General features: G+C 39.5%; 1 protein-coding gene across 2 annotated transcripts in view; it reads left to right on the top strand.

Annotated features, from left to right (window-relative positions):
* The window catches only part of TBC1D2B (TBC1 domain family member 2B), a 44,799-nt gene that overhangs the window by 1,546 nt on the left and 19,925 nt on the right, over positions 1-23,328 (top strand). The window contains exons 2-6 of one of the 2 annotated variants that reach the window (XM_018552768.1): positions 2,813-2,960; positions 5,481-5,643; positions 7,873-8,045; positions 10,140-10,348; positions 18,795-19,181. In XM_018552768.1, coding sequence (XP_018408270.1) covers positions 2,813-2,960; positions 5,481-5,643; positions 7,873-8,045; positions 10,140-10,348; positions 18,795-19,181 — 1,080 coding nt within the window. Of the gene's footprint in view, positions 1-2,812; positions 2,967-5,480; positions 5,644-7,872; positions 8,046-10,139; positions 10,349-18,794; positions 19,182-23,328 lie in introns of both variants that reach the window. The other variant, XM_018552767.1, reaches the window with a different exon arrangement.

Below are 23,328 nucleotides of genomic sequence, written 5' to 3'. Positions count from 1 at the left end.
AAGTGAGCGAGCGACGGTATGTGTTCGCTCACTTCTAAATCTATTGAGCCGACGTGTGACAGTTTCATTGTCACATGTCGGCTCGAACTATGAGGATGAGTGATTTTCTCTCACCTCATAGTTCTCCTTTAAATATATTCCTCAATAGCCAAAAAGGATATAAATCCACTTTGTGGGCACCAAATGTCTTTGCAAGCCCCTGCTCTGACTACAGGCTGCCTGTAGAAAACAACAGGAGAGGGTGTATACAAAACCAGTCACCCTGCACAAGGAGAGAGAGCAGAAGTTACTGGTCTTGATAGCAGGAAGCTCCTACACAGAGGTAACATTTCACACTGGATTACTGCACAGATCTGTAAGAAATACACAAAGCTCACCAATATTCAAGTAACAATACACATATCTCTAATATTTAGACAATATTTGCTTATCCAGCTTTAAAGGTACATTTACGAGAATTGCACAGCGATCACATCCTCGAGGGCTTCCAGCCAACATGCACATACACTGTTCAGTGTGTTTTGAAGCAGCCTCCCCATGACTGCATATGAAGCATAAACTGGGAGCACTGGGTTATCTTTTTCTGTCTACTATATCTGTATAGGTGGACAATATAGGAGACCATTTTTGTCCACCGGTCACCTACTAGTGACACCCGTTTCTGTCTCCATTTGGCTGCTGTTGTATGTCTGTATGCGTACAAAAGGAGATTATTGTGATTTTGCAGTTTTACATAAAATGATATTCTTACTATTGTATGGCCACTTGTAGAACGCATGTATACTTCCACGACCATCTGGTTTTGTGCCTGTTGATGTGTCATCATTGCTTTTAATTTAAATATAAATTGTATATGACTCAGACATTTTACATCTGATTTCTAAGAATCCAAAAAAGAAGATATTTAACATGCTCCCTTTTCTTTGCAGGGAAGAGTCTGACTATACAAGACAGGAAGTCTTGTAACAATAGCCTCTTCTGGGCAAAAAACAAAGTTCTGTAAAAAAACAAATACATTCAGTATCAATTTGTTTACGGGAATTCATTTTGATACATAACAGGAAGCAGTTAATAAATACTGTATTGGACTTTAGGACATTGTGAAATCATTGTGCATTCTTGGGGTCAGGCAAACTATGAAATAAATAATTTTTCACAGTTAGCAAACAGGAGTCAGTTCCTGGTTATGTCTATTCTATTTACTTGGCGAGTAGTTCATATACAGTACTGTGGAAAAGTTTTAGGCAGTTGTAAAAAAATGCTGTGACGTAAGAATGCTTTCAGAAATAAAAGTGTTAATAATTTATTTGTTATCAATAAACAAAATGTAAAGTAAATGAACAGAAGAGAAATTCAAATCAATATTTGGTGTGCCTTCAAAACCACATCAATTTTTCTAGGTACACTTGCACACAGTTTTTGAAGGAACTCGGCAGGTAGGGTGTTCCAAACATGTTGGAGAACTAACCACAGATCTTCAGGATAGTGGAGGTGTTTGGAACAACCTACCTGCCGAGTTCCTTCAAAAACTGTGTGCAGTTGTACCTATAAGAATCTGTTAACAGAAACTGTTTTGAAAGCAAAGGGTGGCCACACCAAATATTGATTTGATTTGGATTTCTCTTCTGATATATAAAATATGTTATGTTCTTTTCTTTTTTTTCTTGCCATAGTTGCTATCACTCAAAAAGGAATCCCTTAGCCTGGCAACCCCAGAGCCGCAGTCCTAGAGGATAATCTGATCGCATACTCCTGTTAGAATTCTCATATCTAGCCTGAAGCCTCTCAGACTGGGTAACAACCTTAGGTTCAGTCACAGCTGAACAAGGCATCCCCCATATCTCTATATACCAGTAGTGGACATCACAATAACTCTTGAGGCAGTATAGCTAGCACAGAGTCAAACATAGACCATTTGTTCTTAGAGTCCTTCAGGGGCCATTTTTCCATACAGTTTTGCTAAATGACTGCAAAGTTTAGCCTATGGTTCTTTGATGGTCTCTCCAGTTGGCGAGGATGTCCTTGGGTCTTTTTCTGGACTACTTAAAAAAAGCTTCATCTCTTTTCTTTTTGTCAGAGGTTCCACAGATTATGTCTGTGAAGGTTCTCATTCATCCAGGTCAGGGTATGTCTGTAAAAAATAAGTCAAGGCAACTGGACTTGCTGTATTTTTCAGTTGCCTTGACTTATTTTTTACAGATATTCCACAGATTATATGTAATTTTCTGCTACTGTGGCAGTAACTGTTTATTTCAATTCTGATCTTCCACTAGGGCAAATCAGTGTTCTCACTTCCTGCTAGATTCTTTCCCAAGATGGCCAGGGAATTCCATCCTAATGAGGACATCGGTTTGACCATTTCCCTCTCATTCCTAGAACCATGCATTTTATAGACCGTACATCTGACTCTCTGTGGTTCTAAATGGGGACGGATTGTTGGCTTTCATTTCCTCCATGAGACATTGAGTTCAGCAGCTTTATTGTTTGTGCCTGATCCATCAAAAACCAAGTTAACCCATTTATGGTCACATTGTACTTCAACAGGGTTCTCTGTGAGTCCTTTGACAGCAAGCATCTTTTTTTTTCTTAAATCTTCTTCTTGAGTACCTCTTAGACAGCTTTGCAGTATGTCAAGTGTAAAGCATAGAGAAAAGAAGCTGCTTTTAGCAATCTGTTATGTCCCTCAGTGAATTACATTTCGCAGCGAGTACAAACGCCCCGTTTAGGCCATAGTTAGAGAGACCTCATGATAAGCACTAGTTTACTTTTAAATATAAGACGGGCATTAATATTATCACCTTTCAATCTCTAGGCTTCTAATAGGCAGGCCATGGCCTACTGGTTACAGGAATTGCAGCAGAAACGCTGGGAGTATTGCAACGTCCCTGGCACATCAAAGAGAGACAGTATACTGAACACTGTGGCTCTGGAAGGCCCAGCTGGACTGGTGGCCAAGGAAAGTATAGGTAAGTAAGCTGTGATTGCTTTTATTTTAGGATTTTACATTGAAGCCATTTAACTGGATTACTATGGTTTTGAGGTTTCCAGAAATAATCCTGTAACTCTTTCAGATGTCTTGTTTGTCAGTTTTATAAAGTTTCTTTATAGCAGGTACTAACAGGTATGGTTGTTTTCAGTTCTGAAGATATTACTTCTCTCCAAGTGCTCCTCACAGTACTGTTCATGTGGCAGTTTACCTTCAGTGTCAAGCTTCATGTTCACAAGAATGATCTGGGCTCCATGTAGTCTCAAGTTATTTAAATTTGTCCTTTGTTTTGTAATTTGAATAGTTGTAATTTGATGTATTGCTGACAACATAGACACTCCCTAGTGCCTGTGCACACACGCCTGAAAAAAGAAAAACTCACAGAAGTTACACAGAATAAGTACATCATGGGGTCTATTTATAAACAATTTGCAGGGCCCTTTGCCCTGTGAATATCTGTGAGCATTTGTTTCGTGCGAATAATGGCAAAAATAAATGTTCTTCATATATATTCTTTTTAGGTTGAATGTTTTGTAATGTAATACTGTATTATGGCGACTAGATGGAGCTGAGGAGCATTGGAAGTAAGTATATGCGATGCTCTTCAGCTCCATTTAGTGGCCATAATGCAGTATTACACCACAATACATTCACCCTGAAAGGAAAATATATTAAGAATGTTTGTTTTTGCCATTATTCAAACAAAACAAATGTCCACAGATAATTGCAGGGCAAAGGGCCCTGCAAATTGTTTATAAACAGACCCCTATGTGTTTTTGTCAGGGAGGTTGAATTTTTCAAGTCCTTGTTATAATGCAGGTTCTGTAACAAAGAAATTCCGCTTTTGAAAAGTGCCTAGGTTGATACATTTCCCTGAAACCAAACACCACATTAATAGATTGTTATTTTTTAGAATACAAAAATGGAGCTGCTTGGCCACGTTGTTTACTACAGATATAAGGAACACTCGGGTCACGCAGACAATGAAAAACAAATAGTTAAAGCTGAACTCCAGGAATTTTTTACATTAACCCTTGCAGTAGGGCTACCACCGTAAGTGCAAGGGTTAACTGCTTGTTTTTGTCTAAGTTTAAAAAAAACAAAAAAAACAAAGAATTACTGACCCAAAGCGGAGTCGGCTTCTTCTGGAATGTCTCTTCCCCCTCCTCTGCAGCGGTCTAAGGTCCAGTAAATAATCATGTGTATAAACAGGAGAGCGCTGGGGAACATTCAAATCTGCGGGGGAAGAGGGGACAGGCTGGAGGGAGCGCCGTGACAGCTGGCCGACTGGGAACTTTGGGTTAGTATATCTTTGGGTTTTTAGAACCTAGACGCAAATGAGCACTTACCCCTTGCAGTGTGAGTTAGCCCCACTGTAGGGGTTAATACAAAAAAGTTCCTGGAGTTCTGTTTTAAGGGACAGTGACCAAAGAAACACAATCTGACTACACAAAAACCTGTTTTGTATATATAGTCAGGCTTGCGTGTTTTAAGAATGCAAAAAACACTAAACTTGTTCTGGTTTTATCTTTCTTGATCAAAACAGTGGTATGCATGTTTTGTATGCTGGAGCATTGTCAGGAATGTACATACTCAGTCTGCAAGGATTCACTCTGTTAGGGTTAGTGTATATGGGGAAGAGAACCGTGTGAAAGCATAAATATATTAGGAAGAAAAGAGGAAGGAAGAAAATGTTAACCCTACCACATGCATTTTGACATGGTGTGCATTTCTGCCTACTATTCTATCTCTTGCTATGTCAAGCTTTTATTTTTATAATTGAACTTCCAGCACATCAGCTTGGAACTCTAGGCTAACACCAGAATGAAAATAATTAGCAATCTGATACTATATAACACTCCGGGTAGTCTTGTTTTATATGTGGCCTCCTGTATCAAGAAATGGACCTGGTGATCCTGCCAAAAAAGCTGTATTACCTGCTTATGAGGGACCATGCTAAAATGTGGCCACTAATTGGTCCCCTAGCACCCATACACTATGCACCAGTACTGTACACCCTGTGAAGAAGTATGGCATGATATGCCACCATACTGTCAGTTGGGACATCAGCATTGTCATCTGTGAAGAAACATCTCATCCAGCCTATACTCAGAAGACTGGCAGGTCTGGACAACAGAAAAGGGGTATAATGAGTGGCTAGTAGTAGGGACAACCACTTCTACACAATAGGAGTAGTAGTAGCGGCGACCAGTAGACAGGACAGGAAGATGGCAGGTAGCTGACTGCGGCTTTCCTCCCAATAAGTACTTGATTTCAGGCAGGTAAATAGGTTCAGAGCATCATGCTATCTGCTGAACATTCTTGGAAATATGGAACTTCTGAATTTCTTCTTTGAGGTTTGCTTACCAAAATATAATAATACATTTTTTTTTTTTCACCAGTAACTTTACAAATCATGGGTACATAAATGAAAATACATACTTGACTATATATATATATGTGTGTTGGTTAAATGATGTCACTGATTTTGCAGACAATACCAGTGTGCCGAATGTTAATGATGCTGCAGAGAGAGCTCGGAACCACTTTGCGGTTGAGATGTGTCCAGGTGTACTTGGTGACCAGACTTCGGACCATAGCTCTGGGCATACAGCTGCAGTGCAAGGCCTGCTCAGACAGTGGAGCAACGATATCAGGTATCATGTGTCTGCTGAATCCAGAAAGCCATAGTCACATTTACTGGAAAACAGAACCAAGATGAATCTGATTGCACTGGTCAGTCCAACCCATTGCCCTACTGAAACACCAAAAGTGAGGATGACTAGTTAGGGGGGTGAGCACATAGATCACTGTACATGAGGAGGCTTTGCAGGAGTTGCGCCATTTGTCACTAGGAAGCTCCCAGGAAAGATCTCTGTATGTGAACATGTCTGTCTGCCTCCACAGTATGTAGTCCCACACTTTTTGTTGAAAAACTTTCTTTACGTAAATGTAAATCATAACTAATGAGCATTTAGTGAGCGGAAGTATTGTGCATCAGAAACCATTGCCATTTAAAAAACAAAAACAAAAAAAAAACACCTTTTTTTTAACCCTTGGTGGCATCTCAGTGCTGTTGATCGCTTGCAGGCTCTTTACAGCCACTCCAGTGATGACTGCATGAGATGTTTCAGGGAGGAAAGTGACTACAGTTTACTTTGCCTTGGAAATGTGTGCTGAAACAGCCACAGCGTTTCGACATGAGGACGCAGAAGCACAATTGACAGTGAAAGAATATTGTCACCCTATAACAGGAAGTGCCCACACATTGACCTTCATGGGAGGATCAGCAGAAATGATTGTAACAAAAGCTGCAGATTTAGTAATATTAAATATGACTTTTGAAATCACATTGCTATTAAAGCTTATATGGGATTTTAATAGGTTTACATAGACTATATGGCACAGTGCATACCTCTGTGTTTTTAGGGGTTTTACATCATATCACCAATTTCCTTCGAAAAGTCTAATCTTTGCCTTTTTGGGTTTCAACACAGTTCAGGAGGTTTTGTAATCTCTCGTTTTGCAGCTGACTTGCAAGTGAGGCTCCCATATTTTGCTATATACGGTATGTGAGGCTGATTTCCTTTCTGCATGTAGAAATCAAGCATATAGTTCCAAACCTGAGACAGGCTTTTGTGAAGTGCTGACAGCTATGTGGTGTACCTTATCGTCACACGGTGCATTTCCTGTGTCATAACTCTTTTTAGAGCTGAATTTGTTACTGCGGTTTTGAGTCACTACTCATAGTAAGTGGATAATGGTAACTTGCTGTTCATATAACTGACCGTATGTGACCACCTGTTTGGAAAAAAAAGATACTTGTTCTTTTTCTTGCTATGAAATAAACTTGAATTGGCAATCCAAAAGCAGTCTACCTATTGTCATTAGGTCAAGTGACAACTTCATGCATAGTCATTTCTAGATCTTTCCTTCCATCTACGTTAGGCTCAGTTCATTAAAACTATCAACCAGGAAAAGGATCATTATTTTTGTAAAAGTGACAGTTGTTTTCAGAGTCCTAAGAGAATTAAAAATAAGTCATGTGGCTAAGATTAAAGACTCTTAACCCCTGCAAAAGTTTGTGAATAGAGCCTGTTATTGTATATTGATCGTACAGTATTTCTCATAATTTAAAAACAAACATCCTTCAGGGGTAACTGAACTCCTGGAAGATGAACGCCCTAAAAAAAAGGTGGACAGAATGCTAAGGAATTGTCACCAGTATTGTCTGTTGGCTCCATGCAGCTGATCTCCATTACTGATCTACTGTGCCTTGTTCTGCACTGTAATAGATAGATGTCACCAGGACCCCAACAATATCAAAGTCCAAAAAGGTCATTTATTGGAACGTCATGTCACCTACACTGGCGCTTTCGGGGCCGCCCAGGGTCCCCTTCATCAGGCTCAGCAATCAGGTCATTGCTGAGCCTGATGAAGGGGACCCTGCATGGCCCCGAAAGCGCTAGTTTTGGTGAGATGACGTTCCAATAAATGACCCTTTTGGACTTTGATATTGTTGGTGTGCTGGTGGCATCTATCTATTTTTGTACTGAGTGGCGGCGCCATCCACGGTCAATGCAAGCACCCAAATACCCCCCCCCCATTCAATTTTGTGTTTTTTTTTACGGTGAGGAGTGCGATAAGCTATCTTTTTCATTTGTTGTTGTTCTGCACTGTGTCTCCGTATAGAGGCGCCATCTTGGTAGAAACAGGGTATTGCTTAACCTCTATTTCAATCTCTGTTGCCCATATATTTGCAAAAATAATTTTCCACTGGGGTTCTGAATGCATGTACTTTTGTTACACGAGTAAAGACTGTATTGGAAACACGTCTTTGTACTTTCTAGTCACATTGACTTTGTGTTCTTGTTGTTCTTTGCTAGAAACTCTGTGCAGAACTTTAGACCTGGCAGAAGTGGCCATGAAACCAGAAAGAGTACATTCTACACAAATGAGGAATGGGAACTGCTGAATCCCACTGTTAAAGAACTTGAGGAATCACTCCTACATGAGGAGAGGAAGAGACCTTCAATGGAAGCAGGACAAAAAAATCCAGGTATGAAATTATATATGAGAGGGAGAGAAAGAAACCAGACGCATAGCTCTTATATCACCTATTAACTGCCTCTTGTTTTTATTCCTGTTAACCTTTCCTGTATCTATCCAGTTATGAGACACCAAATTATTTTTTATCCACCCTCTGGCACTGTAAAAAGAGCACGTGATTGGACATAGAATCCCTTTTATATGCTAAAATTAACCCAAGGAAGAAACTAATAAAGACATATGAGTGTATCTTTTTACTGTTACAATCTGAAAAACCACTGGATGACGATCCTGCTCCACCATATACAGCCCCTCCCCCAGCACCCTGATTTTCAGCATTCGCCCCCCAGGAGCCTGCAGCTACCTCATGGCACCTCACCTCTCTCCCCCCTCCCCTCCATTTGTCAGGACCACCATTCCGTTGAAAAGATGAAAAGCAGTGTCTTCTTTTCTGTTTCTCTGCTCTACTGGTGCTGACACAGCTCCCATTCTCTGGTCTGCAGATGTGAACTTTGCTTGCTTGCTGCAGTGCAAGAAGCAAAACTGGCAGCTGTAGAGCTGCAGTAGTGCCAGGAGAGCAGAGGATCCAACTGCAACAATACTGAACACTGATATGGAAATACTCAAGGTCACACTCCACCTCTCAGAGTGCACAATTCTCAGCCAGCAAGCCTGCATTGTTGTGAGGTGGAGCAGCAGGGTGCCTGACAGACCTTTGCTAGTCTCCTTAATATTATTCGCTGATGCCATGTATATATGTGGGAAATCTGTAGCTGGTTTCCATATATGTGCTCTTTTTTTGATGCCATGCACATGTATGTAAATTCCTCTGCTGACTTCCATATCCCTACTCTGGTATTACAACATTGTTATTCTTTGATTTCATGTACATGTATGTGCATTTTTCAGATGCATCTGCACGCTTGTACTGCAAATGTGTGCCGATTGAACTGTCTCCTCTCTTTCTTGCATGTAAACACATTGCATTTGCTTATGGCATATAATAGATTACACTAGAGATGGAAATATAAATGCAGATAAAGCATGTTGACTGATATTTTTTTTGTTCTTTTTTTTAAATTCATGTTACGCTGTATAATTGGTAACTATATGTACATTGGGGCAGCCATATTTGCTCATACTTATTTACTGTGCTATACAATGTTTACCCTTCTCCCAATGTAAAGCTGGCTATACATCAGTAGAATATTGTTAGAAAATGTATGGAACTTTCGTTCAATTTCCTAATAGTATATGTGGACAAATCAACAATTGTTTCTTGACCATGGGGAAAAAAAAATCAAAGGCCCAGGTTAAAAAATGTTCTCATTTCTTATCTGAACGAACAAAATTTTAACAGTGGGTGCTCGTTCACACAAAGTGTTGAGGGTTCCGCTGGCCGCTTTTTCCAGTGCAACCCTAATATGTATACAAGGCAATTTTCCTTGTTTGGACTACAGTATGTCATGCTGTACTTTTTTTTTTTTTTTTACAGTGTGGTGCAACACAGTACAGCTGCATTGCACCGTGCTGTGCTGATACATCCTGAAAGAGCACTATGGGGGTAACCTTTTTTTCGCTTCAATAGCCCGCTATATACTGAGTTTTGGGTCACGGGAGGACGTTGGTATATGTCCTCCCATGACCCAAAACTCAGTATATAGCGGACTATTGCCCGCTATATGCTGAGAGTGCTGTAGCCATGAAGGATCCCACCAGTACTGTCGGGATCCACCCCGCTGGCTGATTGACAGCGGGCTCTGCCTATCTAGAGGTAGTGCCAGATGGGCCCGCCCCCTCCCTGTCCGTGCCTCCAGTCAACTTTCTTGGTCTGGAAAATTTGTTCAAATGATTCTGTATGGTATAGCAATGTATGAAAGAAAAATACAAACAGTTTTTTTTTTTTTTTTTGTAATGTATGTAAAATTGGACTTAAGGAGATTGCAGTGTATGTAAGGTGAACACTAATAATAACTCAAAATGTGCGCTCTCTAAAAGTACATTATAGTTTTCCGCTCAGATTATGATTATTGTTAAACTTTTAACGATTATGAAATAAAGCAAAACTAATCATTTGTTCTTTGTGTTCATTTTATTTTACCAGGAATGGTTTTCCCATTTGATTTTCCACGCCTCCCTGCAAAAGTCAAGCGCCCATTATCACATTTTAATAAGAATTCAAGCATCTTGGATAATTCTCCTGTGGAGTCTGTACCAGGAAATGACTCAAAAGTTGACTTTGACCTTCAGCTAAAGCTTCAGAACCAGCAGGGGGAGCTGGAAAGACTAAGGCAGGAGCTGAACAGCCAAAAGGTTAGTTGCATATATACTATTACTTATTTTTATTTTATGTATTTACTCTATACAGCATCAACATATCACACAGTCCTTTACAGAGTGCATAGAACCCTAGTTCTAGTGTACGACCCAGTGCAGGCCACAATGTCTATACAATACACACTCCACCTGTACCCGCAAGGACCATTTTGGTCAAAAGACACTAATATTTTAGCATTTTTGAAAAGCAGTTTTAAACGCCCAAAACAATAAATCCCATGATTTTCGATGGCCTCTGTTCACATCTGAGCAGCAAAAACGCAGAAAAAAAATACATGAGCTTTTTTTGGCAGTTTCAAGCTTGTTTTTTCCCCCCATAGACTTCAATGAAAACGCCAGGAAATGTGTGGCAGAAGCATGTTGCACAGTTTCGTGCATGTTTTTGCACGTTTGTACGCTGACCTTAATGTTTCTTGAGCTTCCAGTCAAAACGCACGTCTTCATGCACGTAAAAATTTGCCAAACATGCAAAAAAACGCATGCTGAACCACGTACAGACGCACAAAAACAATTCCTCCTTGGTGTGAATGGGGACTGAAAGTGTGCATTTGACTGACAGCAGTCTTTGGGAGGCACAATGTCCCTGATGAAAACATACAGATATACACACCACATTCTGTACGGGGAGATCATGTGATAATTAGTGTAGTCATGAATCAAGGATGTACCACATCCAGGGCACATGCACCACGACATTTATGTGTGTGGACCTTTACTTCTGAGCTCATGCAGTATGAATCTGTGCTTGCCTGTTTTAAAAGTCTGAATATTTTGGCACATTGTTGGCAGTCATGCCACATTTTACCATGGTAGTTTGTAACTGGTTCCTCTCCAGCTCGCTCATTGCCTTCTCCCATGCTTGCCTCCAGGATTTTTCCAGTGCCCCTCCCATTCTCTGGAGCTTCCTACCCCAATCTGACCACCTATCTTCTACTTTGTCCACCTTTGGGTGATCCCTGAAAGCTCATCTCTTCAGGGAAGCCTCTACTTAACAACTAAAATGTTACTTTCTCCATCAAATCACCCTCTCACGGCTACTACCTCTTGTATCACTAGCCCCTCACTTTTAGATTGTAAGCTCTCACGATCAGGGCCCTCATTACCATCTTGTAACTGTACTGTCCCCCCTTTATTTTGTAAAAATTCATGGTGCTATATAAATCCTTTTTATTATTAATAATAATAAATTGTAAATAGAGGACTGTACAATATCACAAGATGGAGATGTTAGAGTTGTAAGTGTCATATAGTAAGTCTTTTGCTGCAGATGTAACATCATTTTTAGTGAAGGTATAGGCTGCGATCCAACAAAATGGCTGCCTCTACTTTGTGTTTGTGACAACTATGTTTTAAGTGACTCTGCCATGAAGAATACCTTTGTGTTAAGCATCACATGGAAGCCGAAGGCAGCCGAGTGAACAACTGAGCTGAAGTGAAGGGAGCCGAACCCCGTTCAGCTATTCACTTCAGCCATGTATGCTGAAGTGAATAGTATAACTGGTATGACTTTTGGGGGGGAATGCCACACACTTTTTTTTTTTTTTTTTTACTTGGGGTCCCTCCTAACTTTCCTAATCAGACCTAAAGGGGTCTGGTATGGATGGGGTATGACACCGTTTTTTTTATTAACGTGTTTTTTTTAAAAATGTGTTTACATTTTGTGGAGAGAAAGGTCTGCTTCTTCAGATCGTTCTGTCTGCTTTGGCTGTATTTTCGGCTCAGCCGAGCCGAAGAATGTGCGTTCGGCTGCTGTACGGGCTATTGTGCATAGCCCATACAGCAGCCCTTCTGTTTGGCTGAACCAAAGGGCTTGGGCAGCCGAAGTGAGCCGACGATTAGCAGAAGCTATGGCTGTATCCTTCGGCACTTTAGTGAAAAATCAGTTTGACTGCTACGGATTTGTTGTGTGACCCAGGAATTAAGGAATGGCAGCTTCCAATGTAGGCTTCTGATACAGGTATTTTGCTTCATTACAGATGTTCTTTAAGAGTAGGAAATAAAGTACCGCTCTCTAGATAGAAGTAAATGTACAGATGTCCATGCTGGTACACTGCTGAGGGTCTCACAAAGTAGAAAAATGAAAACTTTATTCCAGGAATTTTTTTCTGTGCATGCTGGCAAGAAAGTTACATTTTAGGAAATGTGAGCTGAAGCAGTGTCTTGTGATTAGGGGTCAAACCAGTGGAAATATTCAGCCATTAATCATGTTCATTTGCAAGGATTTACCAAAGATGTTCTTCCCCAGCTGGATATTGTTATGTCTGAATGCTATAAATAGCTTCTTGATCATGTGAGTTGTGTGCGTATCTCTTTTTCCTTTTGGAAGTGTTCAGGATTTTGGATGTGTTTTATAGCATAGTCTCTCTAATCTTGTGACATGCATAAATCGTTAAGCAGTGAGGGCAACCAGACCCAGCTGCAGGAAGGTTTTGTGTGTGGTTTTATGTGCTGATTGCAACATTTTTCTGTGTGTTTTGGGTGCACATAGAATTCAGTGCCTTTTGATGAAATACATCAAACACCAAAGTGCTCTATACAATACCTTACTAGAAGATAATTTCTGATTGGTTTAGTGCATGTTTCACATTACTCTTTGTCTCAATTAATTAGCCTCTGTAGGCCTTTCCTAGGGCTGCACCAATGGCCTACACAAGAGGTCCTAAAACATTTTAAACAATGGGTCAGTTCACTGTTTTTCCGATTGTCGGAGGGCCAGACTGTGTTTATTGGGAGTGAAAATTGCCCCAGGGTTAGGGGTCATTGGGAGTAAAAAAAAAAATGTCCCACTGTTGGTTAGCAGGAGAAGGAATAGTGCCTCAGTTGTTAACAGTGGAAGAAATTGTGCCCTAGTATTGGTGCCAGTTGGAAAAATAGTTTTCTTTCATAAGTGTCATTAAGAGAAGGTGTCCCATCGTTGGTATCGGTAAGAAAAATAGTGCGCCATTGCTGGTATTAGTGGGGAAAAATAGTGCGCCATTGCTGGTATTAGTGGGGAAAAATAGTGCCCCATCGTTGGTATTAGTGGGGGAAAATAGTGTTTCATTGTTGGTATCAGTGGGAAAAATAGCACTTCATTGTTGGTATAAGTATGTGAAATAGTGTCCCATTGTTGGTATTAACCCCTTCATGACTGAGCTTGTTTTTGGTTTCTGTTCGTAAATGACTGACACACTTTTGACATTTTTGCTGTGTGATTCTTCCACGTCAGTAATATACTTTCTTACAAAGTGCACCCACACATATTATATATTGTTTTTTAGAGGACAGATAGGGCTATATATTTATATCACATGTGTGTCTAACGCCTCACTTAGGACAAATACAAATAAAAAAAGAGGAAAAAACGTAAAAAAAAACCTTTTTCCCCAGTTTTGATTTGTAGTATTTTTTTTTTTTAACAAAACCAGCACAGCTAAAAAAAAAATGCAATACGTACATTCATTTATTTGTCCCTTATTTTAAATTTTTTTACACTTTTCACTATTTTTTTTTATTTATTTACACTTTTCACTTTTTTTATACTTACAAATTTTATTTATTTAATTATATCAGGCAGTCATTGTGAATTAATCTCACTATTACTGCTTGATAAATTAATACATTTTTTTTATTATCAGGCTGCTTCAAACTTCAGAACAGCCGATAATAAGTTAGTGACACTGATCCTGCAGCAGTTCAGGATTCAGCTGTCAGTGAATGTTTCAGAAAACTTAAACATTCTACTTTCAAGAATAGATACATTATGTGTCTAATACATAACATTTTGTATCTATTCTTGAAAGTCAAAAGATAAAAAAAAAAAAAGCCAGTATAGCTTGAGAGAGATATCTCTCGATCTATACGAGCTGTCAGAATGCCGGCAAAAGCCGACATGTGTGTCTGCTTTGCTGTGACTCTCAGACACCCGATATTAAGGTATCGGGTGTCTGAAAAAGGTTAACCCTTTCAGTAATGGATCTCTAGATAGTTAGACATCCATTACTGAAAGGTAACCGCTGATTCTCAGCGGTTAGCAGCCTTCTAGTGCAGCAAATAACTCGTCACGTACAGTGTACGTGACGAGTCATTTGGTCCCTTTGTGGCTGGACGTAGAGTGTACGTCTCCCGTCACGAAGGGGTTAAAGGGGAACAATAGTGCCCCATTGTTGGTATTAAAGGGGAAAAATAGTTCCACATTGTTGGTATTAAAGGGTAAAAATAGTTCCCCGTTGTTGGTATTAAATTGGAAAAATAGTTCCCCATTGTTGGTATTAGTGGGTGAAATAGTGCTTCATTGTTGGTATCAGTGGGAAAAATAGTGCCCAATTGTTGCTATCAGTGGGCGAAATAGTGCTTCATTGTTGGTGTCAGTGGGTTTAGGAAATTCTTCCCTCAGCATTGGTGTTAGGTGGTTCCATTTGTATAGGCTTCATGTTCCGCATTGCTCCTCTGGCCAGATGATGTTATGGCTGGAACTATGTAAGCACCATAGGGCAGGAGATTACGCTACTGGACAGTACCGGCTAAGGTTCATTGCTACTGTGCAGATAAGATAAGAGTAAGGTTCAGTAAAAGGCAAGCAGCAGGCCTTAGTTTCTATTGTATGTGTTTGTTATTGTAAACCCTCTTTAAAAGTCCTGGGCTATGTTGGCATCGGTTTGCACTCATATTTATTTCCATGAGGAGGCTGTCTGTCAGACTGCTTGTGGCCTCTCCATTAAAATTCAGTAAATGTCTGCACGCCTGTACCAGTTTCCTGAACACTGTGGCAAGGCACTCCACAAACTCCACACTGCTAAGACAGAATTGTTTTAGGTAAGTAAATCCTATTCTTAAAAGTGTGATGGGAGGGGGGATTAGAAGGATAGATGTAGTTCGTAGTAGTACTTTTATCCTTTAGCTTACTTTGAGGGACAGTTGTCTTATAGAGGATTATCTATCTATCTATCATCTATCTACACATACACTACCTTATTATTGTCAGGGCTTCCTTTTTTTTCATAGGTAAATATAAAATGTTGCCCATGAATGTCTAGCTACTAGGTGGCGCTGTAGGCTCACCTCTATCTGTTATGGTCTTTGTTTTAAACATCTTGTTGTTTGCAGAGCTTATTAGCTTAAGCTAAAATGTACACACACACAAGCAAATGTTTCAGACCAGCCACTCATCCTGTATTGAATGGTTCTGTAGGTAGCTTCAGTCAGACAAAGCAAGGCTCTGGGCAGGCAGCTACTGGTGCACTTTCCTTTTACCTAGAGTGCTCTTTCAAGAAAAATCTCCTCTGTGCCGTTGTTAAATTAGTTTTACATTTTTTAATCAGATATTTTTTCTAATTGTTTTTAAACAACAAAAGAAAATAAAAACAAATTAAAATACAGCATATCCATAATATAACGTACCACAGGACAGTATGTGAAAATGTTATTTAAATATCCAGTATAATAGCTGCACAGGCATCTTTATTAACATGTACAGGTTGCAAGAACATCCTTGTCAAAACCTCATTCTACTTTACGTAGATAACAAACCAGAGATGCCAACCTACCCACACACATCACCTTTGCCCAAGTTGGCCACAGCCAGGGGGTGCCTATTACCAACAAGATAGCTGTTGAGGAAAGACTCAATTTCAGATAACTATCAATTCTCTGAAGATGTTTCTCTTAAATGTTTGGTGCAATGGCTGTTGGTGGAGCTTAGCCATGGAGCTACGGAAAGTCAAGCCCACCTAACAAAGTGAAACTAGGGCAGAGGAGAGGATTTTGTGGCTGATAAAAGTTTTAGCTTTTAGGCAGATTTACTTTTTAAATATATCATGTAATACAGGTTCATTTTAAAGGGAGACTCATTTCTACTCATACGTGATTTTTATTAATTTAGTTGCATGTTTTTTATTTATTTATTAGTTTATTTGGATCTCTTGTGTGTTCTGCATGTTTGCACCTTTTTTTTTGGAGTATGTGATATAAAACGTATACTACAATTAACTAATAGACCCAGAGCAGTGAATCCTTAGTTGGTAGGAAGGAGAACATTACTTTATGAAGTTTGTTATACATTGAGCTTTTCATGATGCTATATTAATAGGACTCATAATGCAAATCTCCAGCTACAACTAAGCTGACCACATAACATGACCCCCAAACCAGTGTCCGATAAAAGCAAACAGCCACTCTGAGAAAGTACATGGATTGATTTGAAGTAATTGGGAGTCTGTTTAAACAGCCCCGATGCTGGCGACGTACACTGTACGTCGTCAGTCACGAAGGGGTTAATGTAGTCTACCTTCATTTCATGCAGGCCTGAACAAGTAACAAAGCTTGTCTACTATTAAGCAGTAGAAGTGTCCCTCATTCTGCCTATGTAACCGAGAGATACAAATACAACCATTTTTCAGGTCCTGTATATTAGCTTCTCTGTCAACTACAAGAAACGGGAACAAGTGTTAACTGGTTCTAGTTAGTGACTTCTGCAGCTACTCATTTTAAACCAATATTGTTTGCTTGTTAGTTTAGAGGTTGTCCATGGTATCAAAGGAAACCCTGAGATTGATTAAATTGCAATCTACAACAAAATCCTTTACGTGAAGTGTTATTCTTCTGTTCAGTATGATATACAGTAAAAGCAGAGCCAATGGAAAGAGAGAGATTAAAGTGAACATGTGCTTTGCCCAGGCAGGGTAAAATAACGTGATCACTTTAACGTAACTCTGCCGAGCAGCATATACTTACTTTTAGTTAGCTACATGCTCTTCCATACCTGAAAGTACATGCATTTCCTTCTTCTGTCAGTACTGAACCGAACAATGTAAATGCGAAGTAAATGTGAGTATATGGAGGGGGTAGGCGAATTAAGTAAACCTGTGCTTTGTCCTAAATAGGCAAAGCACAGGTTTGCTTTACAACTACTTCTAAAGACCATTGAAACAATTAGTAGGTCTGGCTATTTGGGGTTTTCTACACCCTAGTTTTTGATTTAAGATATTTGCATGGAGTACCCCTGATACAATAAAAAGTGTATAGACACTTCTATGCAACTATATGCTGCCGATTTACATATTTGAACCCGTTTGCTGCCACAGACATAAGTACCACGACCATGGCTGCAGGTTGCAGGAGTTTGTCTATGCTCTTATAGCTGACTCCTGGCTTCCCGTGGAATTGACACCAGCAAGGTTACTCCCTCCCCCCACTGCTATTGCCCCTGTCTGACACCCCCCCACGTATTTCAGGTTGCTTTTGCTACAGATCCAGGACAGCCATGGTGGGTATCGGTGTACCAGTATCAGTCTGAGCTGTAATTCCAATGCCGCGATATGTGTTTGATCAGCTTCATGGAGGTCCATAGGTGACATTATGGAAATAATAGACCCCTGATGTCTCCCTAAAGAGGACCTGTCACCAGCAATATGCTTTCACATAGGGGGCTACGTATGAAAATGACAATTGCGGTACACGTGTTGGCTTACATTGGATCGAGAGCAATAGTTGTAGGGCAGTTATTCACAGTTAACGTTGAAGGCTTTTAACCTATTCCCTTTTTTTTTTTCTTGTTTTATACTTGCAGGGGCCTGATGCCGCTGACATATGGCATATGTCTGTGGCAGTTAAAGGGTTTAAAGCTTCATCTATGGACATTTTGGGGTGCCAAAGTTTTCTGCCATTCACAGGCACATGCAATTTTGAGGGATGACATGTTTGGTATCTATTTACTTGGCACAACCTCATCTTTTATATTTTCCCACAGAAATGGGTAATATACAGGTGAAACTCGAATAATTAGAATATTGTGCAAAAGTAATTGCAGTAAGTGCTGCAAAAGGGGCCCAAACCAAGTACTGAGTACATATGCATGCTTGTACTTTTCAGAGGTCCAATATTGTTCTATGTACAATCCTTGTTTTATTGATTGCATGTAATAATCTACTTTTTTGAGGTTGTGGATTTGGGGTTCTTGGGGTTTTCGTGAGCTGTAAGCCATAATCATCACAATGATGACAAATCACAGCTTGAACTATCTTGCTTTGCATGTAATGAGTCTTTCTCATATATTAGTTTCACCTTTTAAGTTGCATTAGTGAAATAAATGAACTTTGCACGATATTCTAATTATTCGAGTTTCACCTGTATTGTATTTTTGTGTACGAAAATAAATTGGAATGTATTTTATACTAAAAATTTGGGCTTGGTAAACAAAAATTGCAACTGACACCATTTTATTCTACAGGGTCTCTGCCTTCAGAAAATACTTTTTTTGGGTGGGATCAAATTTGGAAGCCTAAAATATGCATTTTAAGGTGTGTGCAAAAAATGGCTTTGGTAGCCAAAGGGTTTAAGTCCATAAGTGGTCTTTAGGTTGAGTCAGGTTTAGGTTAGGTTTTCTTGTATTGATCACGTAAAGTGAGTTTCTGTAAGACATTGTTTCTCCTTATTTTCTTACCAGGAACTTGTAAAGCTTTTGCAGCAGTCACTGAGGTCATCGCAGTACGATAAATACCATTCCATCCCATTCAGTGATGGGCCCTCTAAAGATTACTCAACCTTGCTGCAACAAAAAGATGATCAAATTCAGGAACTGAATCATCTGCTGGAGAGGAAAGTTCAGGAGGAAGAGAGCCCTCACCATCAAACTGAGGACCTTAAACATAGCATGGAGAATTTAAAGGAGCAGCTCAACATGATGATGGAGACAATACAAGCAAAAGATGAAGTGATTATACGGTTATCCAGACAGATTAGTGACTATGAGCAGTTATCCCCTTTATCTAGTAAATCCTCAGAAAGCCTGGCAAGTTCTCACAAGGACCAAGAAGAGCTGAGCCGGTTACAAGTATGTACCTTATCTTCTGTATGGTATTTTGTTGTACAGAAATGAGTTTGACTAATGGGTAAAATGGGTGGATAACTTCCTACTGAAAGTCCAGACACACTCTCTTCTGGGGATCCCTTTTTTTACTGTTCACCTGTGTACACTTGGGTATCATCTTGTACAGTCCTCTTTCTCCCTGTCTTTCTACCTTTAATAAAGGCAAATAAAAGGAAATCAATAGATTTACATACTACCATCACCTGACCAAACTTTCTGCTCTGAGTGCCACCTGTAGCTGGTTGCTACAGGTGGCACAGGTGTTAATTTTAGTTTTCATCAACAATGATCTTTCCATGACTAAAACTCAAGAAAAACTAAGTTATGATGACTAAAACTATAGCAAAAATATATTGATATTTTAGTCGACTAAGTAAAACTAGACTAAAATGTTAGGGAGAGACAATTTGGGAAGAGATCCAATCAGTACTAATCGCTTCGGACTTCCGGTTCCATCCTGAATGGACAGCTAATAGGTAATATGCAATGGCTTTACAGCCAATATCGTTTTTCATATTTTAGAGTTGCATTCTGCTTGAAGGAATGAAGAATGCAATATGCATGTTGTTATAATCAATGGATATATAATTACTGGTCCTTTGTCGAAAATACTCCATATTATTGTTTCTTTATAAGACTTGGTTTAATCTAATTTTAAGATAAAGACATGTAATATATACTGAAGATCAGGGAAATCTGTGTCTGTATTGCATGTTCAAACTTTAATACCATCAGTAATAACAGGTTAACAGATGTTTACTCTAGAAGTACATAATTACATAATGAGATTGTAAATTCTACAAAAATTCTTAAATCTACTGTAGATTTAGTTGACTTAAACTAAAACAATTCAGATGACTAAAATATGACTAAAACGAAATGGCATTTTAATCAAAAGACTATGACTAAAACTATATCGAAATTTGCCGTCAAAATTAACACTGGTGGCACTTTTAACAAACTTGCCTGAAGTTGAATATATTCTGTTAAGTACCTGCAGCCCACACCTGCATTTAGGCATTGACCAATGTTTATTGGCTTTTGCCTAAATCCTAGTGATGCTATACTGTATAAGATAGGATCTTTAGTGATGAGGCAGGTCTGTCTGTATTGTGATCTTTAATGGGTATAGGGTAGTTTTGCACATGTGATTGCTAAATACACAAAAAGCATGATTTCTAGCAGTATAGACATGAGAAGATATTTTTCTGTAACAGGCATTCATGATGGTTTTAAAGGAGAATTATGGGGGTGAGTGAAATACACTTATCCCCATAATTAGAGCCGATGTGTGCTAATAAAGCTGTCGCACGTCGGCTCTATTGATCGAGAACTGATCGATTACATACCGCCGATCGCTCATTTTCCGATCAACTCTCTGCATAGAGCGGTGAGTGTCGGTCGCCGCTCCCCACAGGGATTCCCCCCTCTCCATTCCTCCAGCACTGACTAGGCGTATACACTTTAATGAGGCAGGCCTAGCAGCGGTGTGGATCCTGACAATTTTGTCGGGATCAGTGCCCGCCGCAGTGCGGATCTGTGCTTTTTGGGGTCACAGGAGGACATTAGTATATGTCCTCCTGTGACCCTAAAGAGAACTATGGCAAAAAAAGGTTGGGCCATAGTTTCTTTTAAAGGAGTATACATACATTTCTGGGATCATATCAGAGAGCAAGCAGCAGTTATTCCATATGATACATTTCTATGATAATCAGCTTTATTTTCTGCCATATTCATAGACCTGTAGCCATTCTCTGATCTGTTTTCAGCAAAAAAGATAAAACATTTTTCTTATATCTAGGGGTAGCTTTATAGTTTAATATATTTCAGATTTTTTCAACATTACTCAATCGTAAGATAAGCAAGATTATGCATTAGCAAAATGGGAAGTGCAATTCAAAAAGCAAATATATTATTGTAAAAGCTTCGGATTTTATCTTATTTTAGTGCCGTTCATTTTTCATCGATCATTGCCAAAGTGCAATCTAGCAACTGTTTGTCGAGCTGCAGTGAAGATATGGGTAAATAAATGTGCTTCAGTTCTGATACAGGTAAGGGGTTTTCTGTTTAGAAGTGTCACCCAAGGATCCATTGGAAGTGAGCACTCTAGTAAGGTAGAATTGAGGCTGTAGGTGAGTGTCCAAATGGTTTTGCTTACTGGGCAGTTCCACCATATTTTGAATAAGGAACCTGTTTCTAAACAGCCTTGAAAGCAGGTGGAAGGATAAACATGAAGAGTGTTGGCCACTTTCTCCAGGTACTTGGTACCAACGCATGAGGTGGTACCTCAGCAAACAGTGTTAGGATGGAGCAGGAGCAGACTGTGTAAGGTACCTTCCCCGATCTGCTCTCTGATCACTGAAGCATGAAGAGCTGCTCTCAGCGTTTCCTGCATCAGAGCTGTCAGAAGTCAGCTGAAGTTCTGATAAACAGAAGATGAAGCACATTCCTGTCCATCATTGTCTGTGTTGAAGGCACAGGGGAGACAGACATCAGGAGCCTAATTGACCCCTAATGTATCCATAAAGAGAACCTGTCACCTCCAAATGCTCTCACATAGTGGCTTGTTAGCTGCTTTGTGATGGCAAAAGTTAAGTAAAAAGAAAAAAAAAAGGTGATAAGTAAAAAAAAAAATGAAATAAAAATGAAAAACGTGATTAAAAAAAAAAGGTAATAAGGTGAAAAACAAAATGAAATAAAAAGGTGATAAATAAATAAAAAAATAATTTAAAAATAAAACAAAAAATAGATCTACATCTACATTATATTGTAATCTAAGTATAGGACATGGTTTTATTCTTGGTTGAGACTTATATCTGATTAAAATCGAGGAAAACTAGCGCAGAGCCCTTTTAAGGACAATCATAAAGTGCACGCAAGTGAACCCCTTTCTTTTAATGTGGCATTCATTGTTTTATGGCTGAATAATTGCTTTTTTTGAAAGGGTATTTAAACCCTCACGGTTTTTTGCATTTTTATTTTCTGCTAGCAAGCAGTACACATTTAAAAAAAAAAGTCACCAAACAAATTTAAACTTACCTGTGTCTCCGACACACGCTCCCATGCGAAGATCTGAAGATTCTCGGGCAGCCGCAAAGGATCATGGGGCGGTCGCATGCGCAGTTCGGATTTTCGGCCGGGAGATGAGAGACGCAGGGTAAGTCAATGCAGGCAGCCCAGCAGCGTGCATCCACACAGACTCCGTGGGACACAGAAGACGCAGCAGTCAGCACTGTATCAGAGAACGGCACCAACGCTGGAGGGACTACTGAAAACTACAGGAAAGAAGAAGACTATCGGATCAAGAGGCATCATTAAAGGCAAGTCCTTACACTAGCATTTGGGGGGGAGGGAATTTTTTTTACTTTAATGTCACTTTAAGGTATTTGTATGAGTAGGAAAATCTGTCACCATACTACTGAAAGTATAATGGTTTTTAGTTTTTTTCTTGTTTTGTATAGAGTAAAGGAGGGTTATAATTCCTGTCATCTCTTTTTTTGCCACCTGTGTCCTATTGGGGAGATTTCCCTTCACTTCCTGTCAGCCACAAGAGGAAGTGAAAAGCAATCCGTCCAAAGTGAGGGAAATCCCTGGTGGTGAGTAGGATCATCAGAACTAGTATAGCCATTGGAAGAATTCAAATCTGTTCCTGTTTTGGTGACCACCCAAATTTTTGGATGTTCTTTCATGTTCACTTTTAGTGATAACGGTCACCAGGACAAATAGAGAGAGTGAATTTCCCTAATGGGGACACAGATAGCAATGATAACCTGACAGGGGTTCTAATCCCTCTCCACTCTATACAAAACTAAAAATGTTTTGGCTTCAGTTGCACTTGGATAACCTTACAAATGCCTTTAAGTTCACAAATCAGCCTTCAAAGTAGCTACTGCTCAGAACAAGACAGAAGTAATAACTGTTTCAACAAAAGAACACAAATGTATATTCCTTGCACGGTGTATTGCTACTGAAAAGAAGCAATGCTTCTAAGTTATGCTTTGACCTTGGATGAGCTGTTGCAGATGCAGAGAGAGCCAGCTACTTTGTGTACTGACCTTTTAACAGACACAAACAAATGATACTTTCTAACCACTTTGTGTTCTGTTATATA

Source organism: Nanorana parkeri, unplaced genomic scaffold (assembly GCF_000935625.1).
Source record: "Nanorana parkeri isolate BGI_ZX_2015 unplaced genomic scaffold, ASM93562v1 scaffold97, whole genome shotgun sequence".
In the NCBI taxonomy this organism is placed as follows: domain Eukaryota; kingdom Metazoa; phylum Chordata; class Amphibia; order Anura; family Dicroglossidae; genus Nanorana; species Nanorana parkeri.
Note: the sequence above shows the minus strand (reverse complement) of the source record. Positions and strands in the feature narration are given on the sequence as shown.